Genomic DNA, 14,176 nt, shown 5'->3' with positions numbered 1-14,176 from the left:
AGCTTGGATTGCAGGAGGGGAATACATTGCTCTTTCTGAAATCATTTCAAACTGCTCATGTGAAATGTGAATCCTGATCGCATGACACTCTGTTAGTGTTGACTGCTGGTTTTCATGTTCAGGGGAACAATGTAAGCTGATTTGTATGATTATGGCTGTGTTCGGAATAGCATAATACTATACAAATTTTCTGTTTGCATGTAGAGCCTACTGGTTGCAATCAAAAAACATTAGGTCATCATTCACCCCCAGAAAATAAAAGATATGAAACGAGACATTTTATTTTGCATAATGTAAAGCCTATTTAAGGACCATTGATATATTTTTAATGACAATCAAATTTCCCTCTTAAAAAATGCTGAAAGGAATCCTGATGTATTATAATTTCTTGGGCATTCATTCGTTCGTTCATTCAAAGTTTGGGGCAGATTTAGATTTTGAAAGTGTTTCTGAAAGGAAGTCTCTTATACTTACCAAGGTTGCATTTATTAAATATGCAGTAAAAACTGTAAAATTGTAAAAAAAAAAATTATAACAATTTAAAATACCTGTTTTTATTCTAATGCAATTTAAAATGTAATTTATTCTGTGATGCAAAGCTGAATTTTCAGCATCATTACTCCAGTCTTCAGTATCACATGATCCTTCAGAAATCATTCTAATATGCTGATTTGCAGCTCAGGAAACATTTTGTATTATTAGCAATATTGAAAGCTGTTGTGCTGCTTTAAATGGGTCATAGGATGCCCATTTTCCACAAGTTGATATGACTCTTTAGGGTCTTAATGAAAAGTCTGAAACATAGTTTGGTTAAAATCTCAGTGGTAGTGTAAAAAACACCTTTTTTTTTTTACCCTGTCAAAAACAACTCTTTTCAGAGCATGCAGATTTGTAGCATTTTCCTTTAAATGTTAATGAGCTCTGCTGAGCCCGCCCCTCTCTTCCGAGCTGCTCTCAGAGAGACTGTTTACTTTAGCCGCATTCATCGTGAAACTTGCTAATTAGCACATTATTAGGAAAGGCGATTTGCAAAGATTCGTTAAAAAAACCTTACACACTTCTTCTGTAGGTGAAGCTGAATCACGAATGATTCGCGCGAACATAGATGTATTTATGTAGATCGGGGTGCATTCCCTTCAAAAACAAACATAATCCACTGCGTCTTCAGTGGCTCAGATGTCGGGAGTAAACGTTCATTATTACGTCCTACAACAGAACACCTCAATCGCTTAGGACTCATTCTTGTCCACATCTGATGATAGCTCACTCAGGGCGAGTCTGAGGTAAGACGCCAGTCCAGTCTGTGCTGAAACGCTGCTGTCAATCAAACTATCATGGGAGGGGTAGTGTGACGTCACACAGACCGGCATCTGAGATCGGCTCGATTTGAGAAAGGGGTAAAGATTTTTCTAGATTAACAAAAAACCACTGTGGATTTTTATCATTTTAGGGTGGTTGTGTACACACACTGCCAACACACATTTCAGTTCAAACAACTAAAAGTACATGTAGCATTATATGACCCCTTTAAGGTTTCATAAGATTTGCCAAAATGTGCAGTATATAATATGGCAAACAGCAAGGAATACAGACTCAGTCTTCCATTTCCAGGTTGATGAATAAACCAGCTGTGAATTTTTTTTTTGATTTTTTTTTTCACATTTTTCCATAAATTGGAAAGCAAGCAGTACACTAGTATTCCACTCCGAACACAGCCCATATCTGTTCATTGTGTCTATTTCAAATGAAATGATCAATAATCTGAATGAAAGTGTTGCCGTGAATACAAGACCCAAAACCTCAACACATATCTGAAGAGAAAACACGTGGCCGGTCCTCTCTGGTTTAAGCCAGTCCTCACACCCAGCCTTCTGTTCTTCTGCGTAAGCCACACAGACAGAGTATTGATATGAGCCATTTTTCACCCAGCAATCTGCCTGAGCTCTCTTCCCCATGGCCAAGGTTAATTAGCAGTCATTAAAGAAGAAATATACGCTTTCCTCCTTGGGCGGGAATGAAAAACGAAGGTGTGGATGACTCGTAGATGGCAGCGGAGTGAGAGGACAGTACGTTAGCCTGTCGCCATGGTGACCGAGATGAGGAGGCGATGGTCACCAATGTGAGGATGTTTAATTGTTCTGAGATTCCTTCAGGTGCCTTTCAACACGCTTGATTAATGGTGCAATCCATCCTGACAATGAGGGCTTTTGAATATGAATGGCCTCCCGACCCTTCCTCTACACTGAAAGTAAATAGAAGTATTAACTTTTACACTCTTCTATGCGTTTGAAAAATGAGATTGCCCCATTTCAATTCCACTGCTCATTGTGTACTCCTATACTTGGTTTGGAAATGAATGGGAGGTTTTGTTCTTCAGATCAGATACTAACAGTCTAATACACGTCCTTGGGAAATGCATACAGTCTGTAACCTTATTAAAGCCGAACTGTTGCAATGTCGTTCTGAACTCGGATCACGTGGAGTCCCAAATGACCAACGGCTGAGGGAATCAATGTTTTCTAGACCCACAATTCTTCATTCCTGACATGATGACTTATTCAGTTTCTGATAAGGACACTATCCTGTCAGACAGTACAGTACACTAACAGACATGACTGCTCGCCTGGCCTTGCATGCATGTCATACTTCTTAATGAAAGGGAATTTAAAGTCGACATGAACCATGCTGTCAACCCTTTTTTTTTTTGTAATGTGATCTTGTCAACCAAATTACTGTTTGCAAAAAGCTTTTTTTTAATTGTCTACAATAGTGAAAAAAATGAAAGATGTGCATCATGATGCTTTAACTGAAAATGACTGGAAATGATTAAAAACATTGCAAAATGTTACCAATGAACTAACAATGATTTGAAGAACATCTTAGAAAAATAAATTTCAGTAATGACCAGCTGAATGAAAACGAGTAAACTGAATTGTTTTGTTTAATGTACTTACCCTTTCCTGTTTGGTGAGGCAATCATCTGATGATCATATATAAAATGTTTGAATATTTGGTTTAATTTTTGCGATTCTTGTCAATTAAATTGTCAACAGAAATTAGAAGGTATTTTAAAATTAAAAAAGGTAAAATTAATTAAAATTAAATGAATGAATACATTTGAAAAATATTTGTTTTAACAAAGACCATGTCTAGCAAAAAAAAAGGTGTAAAATGTATGTAGTCCCATATGAAATATGGGAGAAAAACTGATATTGTGGCCAATAATTAAGAATTAATTCCCAAAACTTATAATTTTGTTGCCACGTTTTACTAATTTGTGCACAAGGAATTTAATAAAAATTCTCAATTCATGGCTATGATATCTTGTTTTTTTCTAACCTGCATGTCATGTGTGGGGCTCCAGAAAATAAATTAAATTAAATGTGACACATTTACATGTTAAAGTCAGGGTAGGTGATTTGGTTCAAAACCATTTTTTGTTATGCTGGCTGCAAGTCTCTTCACATCCCAGTAGCAATCCCTAATTAAGGGGTCTACATGTACTTCTATGGTCTGTGGACCATAAAATGTTCATCCAATCTTATCCCTCCGTCCAAGGGCTGTCCTACCTGCCTGTCAACATATGTATTAGCATACCTCCATGCACCCTGTTCACACAGACATGATACGTCATCAGCGCGTTCCATTACTCTATTGCAGACCGAGCGAGAATGGACTGTGTTGTTATTGTAATATCATGTGCTTTGTACTGTACTGTTTTCTCATCGGTGAATGAGACATGAGGTAATCTGACAACATTGCATTCAACTCTCCATCAACGCCGTCTCTCATCGTGTCGCTGGTTAGCCTATGCTCTGCCTGTGTGCGTTCAGGTGTTTTTGGAGGAGGCGTGGCTTTGGAGAGTGATTATGCAGGGAGGGTGGGATCTTATGCTTTCAAAGATAGCTTACTATTGCTATAGTCTCTCCGAAATTGCCTACCCTACCTTTAAAGATGATATTGAACCAGTAAGGAAAAAAAAAGATGGAATTATCAATCAAGAATTTAATGGATTGCAAAACAGATTTTTAACTTTGTGATAACAGACCAATCAATCCCAATAAGACTAGGAAGGTGTAGCATGAAAGTAAATATAGGGTCAGTTTTGATTTCATGTCAACTTTAAGCCTGAACCGTTTAAAGGGAAAGAAATCTAAAAGAAAAGCCTGTAGAAAAAAGGCACCCAACTCTATATCATAGCGGCACATAAAAGCGGTAAATAGCCAAAGTTGTGACCAATATGCTAATGAATGTAATATGAGGACCAAAATAACCATCACTGTACAGTAATGTGCTCATTAGAGACGGCAAGCTGTTGATTTACTCGACACACAAGAGGTTAAATACGTTTTCTATCACTACTATAATATGGAGCTCTTCATCATCAATGGCTGATGTGTAGTTTGCTGTGATTGGGCCACAGGTCATGCGACACGGCCAGTGTGGTCCATCGTTTTTCCTGTGGATGTTTTCCTGAATGCCCTGAGAGCGAAAGTGCTGAGAAGAAAGATCCCACCACACCAATTAAACCACATCAAATTATCTAGACTCCGTGATTGGCTGCTGGAGGGAGGATAATGGCGTAAAGAAATCGAAAGTGTGAAAATAAAGGAACCGAATACACAAGATAGCGACAAGTATGGCGCGATATTGAAGTGTAATATCTTAATGTCAGCCCTGTCAGAGACCTGATCCTGGTTCGGAGCTGATAATGGCGGTGAGCTCGGAAAAACGCTCTTGCTTCTTTTTCACAACGCACCTTCCTGGTTTATTTCAGGTTTATGCAGGGTGGCAGGTTTCTCCTTATCTCAGTGAGTCTACACAGGAGCCAAAGACACTCCTGGTGGCCCGGCGTCTCTGGTTTTCCAGCTCATGGCGGGGTATGAGTCCTTCAGCTGAGGCAGCTGTGGATCGAATCTCAACAACTCGCTTCAAACGGCTCAAGCTTCCAGTTCTGGAACCATCTTGTCCATTCCGTCCTCAAGTTTGTGTCAGTGTGCCAAACAGACAAGCACCAAAGAGTTCATGTTGGTCGATGGGAATACTAAAAGTTCATTTGATTGAGGATGAGAGGTGGGCTTCACAACTTTTGTGATTTGATGGCTTACTTGTTTTGTCTCAGAGCACTTTGGGGAAGACAAAACAAAATGAGAGTTAAAAGAACATAGACCTCATTTCCTCAAGGAACTATAACTATTGCTTGCAAGGCAGTAAAAGAACAGTGTGTGCTTAGGGCACTAAATGGGCATCTTATTGTCAGTCGGCTGCACACAGGAATCAATAGACACACTATGTTCCAAGACCTAGTGAACTGCCTAGGCAGCAATTGAAGGCATCATAGGTGTGCTACTGACACAAAGGCTGTTCCAAAAAGTGAGCGGGATAATTATATTAGCATCGCATGTATCCTTTGTGGACAAGAATACATTGCTGTGCATTGATGAGCAGTCCAATAAATCCAAGATGGCGGACAAAGTGAGAGAAATGTCAATTATAAGCATACTTATAATTCACTTAATACTGAGAAGTATAGCTACAGATTGTTTAAAACGAATAAAAATTAACTATGTAATCCAACCTTTTTTTTGTGATATGCTTATTAGAGTGTTATGACATTATGCCAGGAAGACAAACCCATCTAAATTCACAATTCATTGTGCTAATGTTAGGAACCAATGACCAATTGCAGTTAAGTATACAAATATAAATGACAACATTACTGCAAAGGTTGTTTTTCAAACTTTAATCCAAAACTTATTTAAATAAATTGTAAAATATGATCATTTATATAATATATTGTAATGTAATATAATATGAAAATATGTTAAATATACATTTAAGATGAATTAGATTACATTTATACATACACTACCATTCATAAGTTTGGGGTCAGTAACATTTTTTATTTTTTATTTTTTATTTTTTTTACAGAAGTCTCTTATGCTCAACAAGGCTGCATGTATTTGGTCATGTACTGTTAAATGATTTACAGTAATATACAGAAATATAATAACTTATAATATCTGTTTCCTATGTGAATACATTATAAAATGAAATGTATTACTGTGACACAAAGCTGTATTTTCAGCTTCATAACTCCAGTCTTCCGTGTCATATGATCCTTCAGAAATCATTATAATATGCAGATTTGCTGCTCGAGAAACATTTCTGATTATTATCAATGATAAAAACAGTTTTGCTGCTTCATGTTTTTGTGAAAACCGTGATTTTTTTTCAGGGTTCTTTAATAATTGTCTGTCACATTTGATCAGAGTATTAATTTCTTAAAAAAATAATAATAAATCTTACTGACCCCAATTTTTTTTTTAATCTTATTATACTATCTATCTATCTATATATATATATATATATATATATATATATATATATATATATATATGTATATGTATTAAAAAAATGTGTATAAAGAGAAACAAAACAAACAAACAAAGATAGTACATATTAGACTGAATAGAGTCCGGATGTTAAGCAGTCCAGGCTTTCAGAAGTTTAATATTTTGGTTTGGCAGTTTAGAACAAATCTGAACTACAATGAGGAATATCAATACAGTGCTGCCTTGCAAGTACTGTTATTAAATTAATTAACATGTCCCATGTTTGCAACCGTAACATCCTATCAATAGTCAGTTAAATAAATTGTATTAGAAAAGAAAACAATAAAATGTTTAAAAACTACCAAACAACAAAAGATCAAACTTCATGTGATATTTTTGTATTTTCAATTCTGTCAAGCAAGCACACAAACAAGTGAACATACCTGTCCTGAGGCTAAAGCCTATTATTGCCGACAGGGGAAGGTGTAATTAGACCTTGCTGCGAAGTAGTCCCCCCGTAGTGTGCTCTGGGGTACTGCACTCTGACGAGGTCTTGGCTTTGTCCTTGTTATTGTTGGGCTCATTGTCTTTGATGATGTCGTACTGGCGGCAGAACAGAGCTATCACACCTGTGTACAAACAGGCATGAGGAAGTGAGAGAGAACAACCATTCAAAGAGTTGAAGACTGGATGGCAGATTGATGGATGGAACCTTCTCGAAAAAATGTAATGATGGATTGCACCATGATTCTTCCCCAAATAATAACATGCCAATTATAGCTAGACTAGAACCGGATGATGAGCTGTGCTAGTACTGTCCTGTTTGATGATTTATTCTCTAGACTTCTCAGAGATTTGATATGGATTATAAAAAGATAAGTAAGGCCTTTAAGACCCAATTATAACATTAGAAACTCTCTCGTCTTTTCTCTGCTCTAGAAGAAAGGAAGGGTTTATGACCAAAGACTACAGATCTTGAAAACTTTATAAGTAAAACTTTGACATTTGTATCAAATCCCTATGTACCATCATTTGCATAATGTACAAAGAAAGAGTTAGAAATTTCATAAAAGTTGCAGAATGTGAATGAATGAAATGAGATTTGAAATGTGTTTTTCACTCAGAAATTGCTTGTAAGTTTCACAATGACACCGCAACAATTGCAAAGAAATGGCAAGTAGCACATTAAACGTGATTAAATAGTATTTTCTTCTTTTAATTACAACTATATACAGTATATCAAATATCAAATGTATTCAAAAATGAATAAACTTTATTCAAAAATTTTAAAGCAGTTGCAAAAATTTTACAAGAAGTTTTCTGTTGTGAAAATGTATTCTATAGTATGGTATGAAAGTATATATATATGTGTGTGGGACGACTGATCCGTGTAAACGAAAGAATGAATGGGGCCATGTATCGTGAGATTTTGAGTGAAAACTTCCTTCCATCAGCAAGGGCATTGAAGATGAAACGTGGCTGGGTTTTTCAGCATGACAATGATCCCAAACACGCCGCCCGGGCAACGAAGGAGTGGCTTCGTAAGAAGCATTTCAAGGTCCTGGAGTGGCCTAGCCAGTCTCCAGATCTCAACCCCATAGAAAATCTTTGGAGGGAGTTGAAAATCCGTGTTGCCCAGCGACAGCCCCAAAACATTACTGCTCTAGAGGAGATCTGCATGGAGGAATGGGCCAAAATACCAGCAACAGTGTGTGAAAACCTTGTTCGTTTGACCTCTGTCATTGCCAACAAAGGGTATATAACAAAGTATTGAGATGAAATTTTGTTATTGACCAAATATTTATTTTCCACCATAATTTGCAAATAAATTCTTTAAAAATCCTACAATGTGATTTTCTGGATTTTTTTTTTCTCATTTTGTCTCTCATAGTTGAGGTATACCTATGATGAAAATTACAGGCCTCTCTCATCTTTTTAAGTGGGAGAACTTGCACAATTGGTGGCTGACTAAATACTTTTTTTCCCCACTGTGTATATATATGTATGCTTAGCATATCAGTAGTTGATACACACACACATATATATAATTTAAAGTAATTATACTGTTTTACTGAGATATAAATCAAATGGGAATCACAAAAAAATCCCTCATTTAAAAAAAAAAGAATAAATAAAAATTCTCCATAATATTTGTTAACAATATGCAAATAATTAAAATTTACTTTTTGTGTTGTGGAAATGTTACTATTTATAGCTTTTTAAAATATATATTTGTATTTTATATATTTATTAAACTTTATAAATAAACGTTATTGTGAAACTTTTTAAAAGCTATAAACGTTTTGTGTTTTAGAAATGTTGTATTCTTTAGCACTGATTCTATGACCTTCATATCCTGTGATTCATTTTGATCTGTTGATCAAAGTGTGAACACAAGAAATCACACTCAATCTGACATTTTCAAATCTAATCAAATGTAGGTGTTTTTGCAAATGTTGAAATGCATTTGTGTGAATGTAGCCAATGTGTCAACAGTAAGACGATTCTCACCGGGAAACTGCTTGTTGGTCGCTGGTCACATTCTTACCTGCCCACATGACGAGAACCACCACAATGATAATGAGCTCTCCAGCCCTGAGCTGGGCGGCCTGGCCAACCTCCTCCATGGTCACTTCATCTGTGTGAATTCAGACAATCACAGTTCATTCGCATATTTTCCCAGCCAAAAACATGCACAGCTCTGCAGTTATCAAAGCTCAGGCATCGTGACAACATGCAAACCACAGTAGAATTATCCAAGGAATTAATTACAATGTCTAATTAATTCTTTAATTAGCCTCAAGAGAATGTAAAGCCTAAAGCAAACATTCTTCTCTGGCTCAGATATGACCAAACCTTCATACTTCTTGTCAAAAATCACTGGCTGCTTCCAGCCAAACCAAAGTGGAAGCTCATCAGAAGCCATAGAGGATCACTTCAGGGTTGAGCTCTCCTCTCACTTGGACGAGACCTCAGGGGTCACTTTCTTGTCCGGAGATTGAATGCGTCCAGTAATTAAGGCCTTATTAGTTAAAAGAAACTGTACGCTGCGCTCTGCTCTGTGTTCACTGATTAACCGCAGAGGGAAAAGCAAAGTTCTTCAACGAAGGAGCAGAAGCGCAGTGTTTCTCTTTGTGCGCCTCTTCATTCTCTGAAGAAAACGTCGATACCCTTCAGGTGAAACTGAAATGTTATTGGACGTCTCGGGCGTTTGAGTGCAGGGGAAAAGTTGGAGCATTTTTCAGCTCACCATCGACATCAATACATGTCATGAGTCCAGAAAGAAAACCAACATGAAGCCACCCTGAAGCGATGGAGAGGGGAGGCCCGCAGAGAGAAAGATTAACTGTCTGTGTTTATTAGCCACTCTGCTATTTAGTGAAGCGTAATGGTGCTCGCTTGATTAATTAGAGTGTAACCTGAGCACTAATGCCTGATGATTAAACTGTTTTTTTTTTTGTAAAGGCTCCTGCTATCTAACTTGACACGCGTGCCAGCTAAGAGTTAGCCATCTGTAAACCACTCTCTGCTGCGCTCAAGCACAGACCACTTCTACCACTGATGCATCACAAATGACAATAGTGCAGAGTTAATTTGTATATGCAGTGTGTTCCAAAACTTGTGAAAATGCTTCTATTACTTCGATATGCATTCTATTGTCAGCATAACTATTTGATTTTTTTATTTTTATTATTATTATTTTAAAAGTGTGTTAAGTATGTTGCTGAAATAATGTAAGCAAGAACTTCGGACTTAGAAAGAGTTCAGAATATGTAATGTGTTATACTAATTTTACACTTTTCTTTGTTTAAAATGGTTCAAAATAGTAAAATGTGGTTCAGGGTTCACATTAGATTGAGTTTGTTGGGCTCACTGTGTTATATTATAATGTTTAACAGTATTTTAATATAATATTGTAATATTGTATTTTAGCGATGTAAACCTATACGAAATGCTCTTTAGTAGTTGATCAGTAGGCCTTTTTGTTAAAAATAAATAAACAAATAAATAAATACAAAAATTAATATCTAGAGAACAAGGCAACTATTTTGTTATACACTAGCATTCAAATGTTGTTTTTGTTTTAAAGAAATTAATACTTTTATTCAGCTAGGATGCATTAAATTGATCAAAAGTGACAGTAAAGGCATCTATAATATTTTTAAAAAAATTCATTTCAAATTAAATGGTGTTCTTTTGAACTTTCTGTTTATCTTTAAAAAAAAGAAGCATTACGGGGTATTATAAATATTATGCAGCACAACTGTTTTCAACATTAATGATAATAATCATATTAAAATTATTTCTGAGTAATCATGTGACACTGTAGACTGGAGTAATGATGCTGAAAATTCAGCTTTGACATCCCAGGAATAGATTACATTTTACAATATTTTCAAATAGAAAACAGTTATTGTATGTTGGAATAATATTTAGCAATAATACCGTTTTTACTGTATTTTTGGATCAAAGAAAATGCAGCATTTGTGAGAATAAACGACTTATTTTAAAAACATTTACAAAATCTTACTGACCTCAAACTTTTGAAACAAAGTGCAAATGATATGTGCACTAAATTTATCATTTCTTTTTCACTTTTTTTTTTTTTTTTGTGAGTAACATTCCTTCAAATTAAATCATGATTCACTGTTTTTCAAAAACATGGATGTGAGGGATGAAGCGGTATCATCATTTGACATTTCACTGATGTCTGAGGTTGCACCTCAGTGAAAACTCCTGCCCGACTCTAACCTGCACAGCTGAGGATTTGACACAAAATGTCATCAGAACGGTCCAGTGCCAAAGACTGATGCTCACCCATAAAATGGCAAGTGTTTCAGGAACATAAGCCTCCCCAGCAGATGTTTGTCCAAGTAAGTAGGTCATCGAAATGGATTATACAACAGAAAAATTGACTGTATTGTCTGCTGCTCTAGATAAGACAAGCTTCTAGTAACAGAAAAATTCATGGGAAAATTCACAAAAGTGAACACTTCATGGCCTGAATTATGACACAACACCATTTTTAGAGTGGTTGTATAACCCCCTCCCTGCTGTGTTATTTGACTGTTAGTCATCTTTCAAACAAATCTATTTTTTTAACTGTACAAATGTTGAACCATGAATGTCTTTTATCAGTATTGTATCTCTGCATATAATAAGCCCCAGAATCTCAATCTAACATGTCTGATTCATCCTAAAATCATAATTCTGTCATAATTTCCTCACTCACGTCGTTCTAAAAGTGTATGACTTTTTCTTGTAATATAAAGGGACATTTTTTTTTTTATAAAATAGGCCTACTGGCTATATGCACTTGCAATAAATGGATTTTGGGGATTTCAAGCTTCAGAAAGCACCATAAGAGTCATAAATGAAGCCCATATATTTGTAAGCTATGAATCATTCAGACCAGTTTTGTGAGCTCGGTCCATCTATTCATTGAAAGATCTCACTTCATAGAAAAATCTGTTTGTGAGTCAGACATAGCAACTTCGTCATTTAATATCACACACAGAACTACAACTGAAGTCAAACATTTCAGTCAATAATGCAATAAATTTCATCTCGGTACTCAGTACTCAGTGTCTGTACTCCTTATTCCAGCACTTCTCATGTTATTTCCCCCTTAGCGTGAATCGCTTTGTTTCATTCCCTATTTGTAAGTCCCTTTAGATAAAAGCATCTGCTAAATGTGTAAATGTAAGCTTCAGTCTCTTCAGAACACAAAGCTATCGTATGGTTTCAGAAGACTTGGAATATAGTACACAAGGCATATACACTCATTTTATGATACTGTTATGGAGCTTGACAGCCTCATTCACTGTCCTCATTCAATTTCCTCATTCACTGTCATTAAACTGTAAACTGATATTCACAAATGTCCTGCATGACTCTCCACATTTGAAAGTATATGATTCTTAATAGTTTTTGTTATCAGTTATGTACATTTGGGTTTTATGTTACATCTTCTGTTGTTTAATGAATGTTTATTGCATTATTTTTAGTGTTGTGTGTTACCATGCTGGTGTTTTGTGTTTGCGTGAATGTGCACCTTCTATAAGTATATAATATTAGTATATATTTATATATTATAAGTATATACTCTGTGTACCTTCTATAAGTATATATATGTATTAGTATATACTTCAGTTTGTGGAAAAGCTACTTGCGATGAATTTTGATTCTTCCTGTGGCTTTCTGTTTTGTCCAAAATTATTTTGTAAAAGCTACAGAATAGTTTTTTACAGTGAAGATATAATGTCAAAATTACGTTGTAAATATGCTAAATAAAGTTGCAATTGCAGGATGTGAATTGCAGAGTTTCCAAAATGGTACTATTTCAAATAATTTCCAGAACTATTATGGCATTTTGGACTATTATGTCCACAAAAAAATAATCATGATTTTGGTAGTAGTTTGTTAGTGCTGGCTTACCTGGGCTTTTGGAGGCCAGTTTCTCTGACTCTTTGGGAGTGCGGAACAGAACAGGTTCACTCAGGGGGCTGGTGCCGCTCATGCTAATGGACTGCACATGGACAATGTATTCTGTGTCCTCCTCCAAGTCCCACAATGCACATGAACGAGTGGTGGTGTTCACTTCCTGGATGAATCGCAGCATACGAACATCCTTTTTCTATAAACATCAAAATGAATAAACATTTGACCTCGAGAGTGCTAATAATTTAAGGAGACATGTGGTTGATGCCACAAGCATTAAAGTCAATGTGAAATCAATATTTATCCTATTTACTTTTCTTATACATGTTCCTAGTCTAGTTGTGAACAATTAATCAGTGTATGTTAATCTAAAGAGAAAAAAAACTGTCATTGCAATACTTATAATAATCAGTAGGTAATATGCAACAACTCTTCTTTGTTCAACAACAAATCACTCTTCTTTTTCCACTTATTTTTCTCTCCCAATATCCAATGATCCATTTTTATCCATTTATTTATTTCTTTTTATCTTTTTTATTTATTTATTTTTGGAAGATAAAATGGGTACTTATCACCATTTAACAAATACATTTGAAAGCTCGTATTTTTAATCTTTAATTTTGCCAATACTGCAAATGATCAAACTTCTATTTTTGCTTGTTATTTAAATCTCTCATGTATTATTAAAATCAATTCCAGAACATAATCACTTTTATGTTCTATGTTTTTAATAACTTCAAATAAATAAATTGCCAATGACAAATGTTACCCCCATGAAACCCGATATAACAAATATCTTATGAATCTTTAGATATTGTTTCTCTATCATTTCTCTCTCCGTTCTGTTTGTGCATGTATGTGCATGCATCAAAAAAATGAGAGAAAAGAGAAAACTTCCATAATCACATGTAATAATACAGCTAATGTTCTACCCACTTCAAAGCAGGGTTATAAAAGTTAACAAAGTCTAAAACTAAAACCATACAAATGACAAATTACTTTTTTGAAATAAAATAAAAAATAGCTGAAATAAATCTCATTTTCATTTTGCTGTGCATCAAAGCACAGAGACAGCGCTCATTAAGATAATAAATTATATTCACTTTAATTCTGATTCTGGCAAAATATCAGTGCTGGTACTACTAGATCTTAGTGCTGCGTTTGACACAGTCGATCATAACACACTTCTAGAGAGACTGGAAAACTGGGTCAGGCTTTCTGGGATGGTTCTCAGGTGGTTCAGGTCATACTTAGAAGGCAGAGGTTATTATGTGAGTATAAGAGAGCATAAGTCTAAGTGGACATCCATGACATGTGGAGTCCCACAAGGCTCAATTCTTGCACCGCTTTTGTTTAGCCTGTAAATGCTCCCACTAAGTCAAATAATGAGAAAGAACCAA

The 14,176-nt window shown here is 35.5% G+C and overlaps 1 protein-coding gene across 1 annotated transcript in view; it reads right to left on the bottom strand.

Annotated features, from left to right (window-relative positions):
- Positions 1-3,644: 3,644 nt before the first annotated feature.
- The window catches only part of LOC107562878 (fibronectin type III domain-containing protein 5-like), a 23,113-nt gene continuing 12,581 nt past the window's right edge, over positions 3,645-14,176 (bottom strand). Inside the window, exons 3-6 of the mRNA XM_016247623.1 lie at positions 12,774-12,972; positions 8,884-8,973; positions 6,779-6,964; positions 3,645-5,126 (exon numbers count right to left, since the gene is read on the bottom strand). Coding sequence (XP_016103109.1) covers positions 6,825-6,964; positions 8,884-8,973; positions 12,774-12,972 — 429 coding nt within the window. The 3' untranslated portion in view covers positions 3,645-5,126; positions 6,779-6,824. The remainder of the gene's footprint in view (positions 5,127-6,778; positions 6,965-8,883; positions 8,974-12,773; positions 12,973-14,176) is intronic.

The sequence above is a fragment of the Sinocyclocheilus grahami genome, unplaced genomic scaffold (assembly GCF_001515645.1).
Source record: "Sinocyclocheilus grahami isolate Dianchi unplaced genomic scaffold, SAMN03320097.WGS_v1.1 scaffold845.1, whole genome shotgun sequence".
Classification (NCBI taxonomy): domain Eukaryota; kingdom Metazoa; phylum Chordata; class Actinopteri; order Cypriniformes; family Cyprinidae; genus Sinocyclocheilus; species Sinocyclocheilus grahami.
The sequence above is the reverse complement of the archived record's forward strand: the minus strand, read 5'-3'. Positions and strand labels throughout refer to the sequence as shown.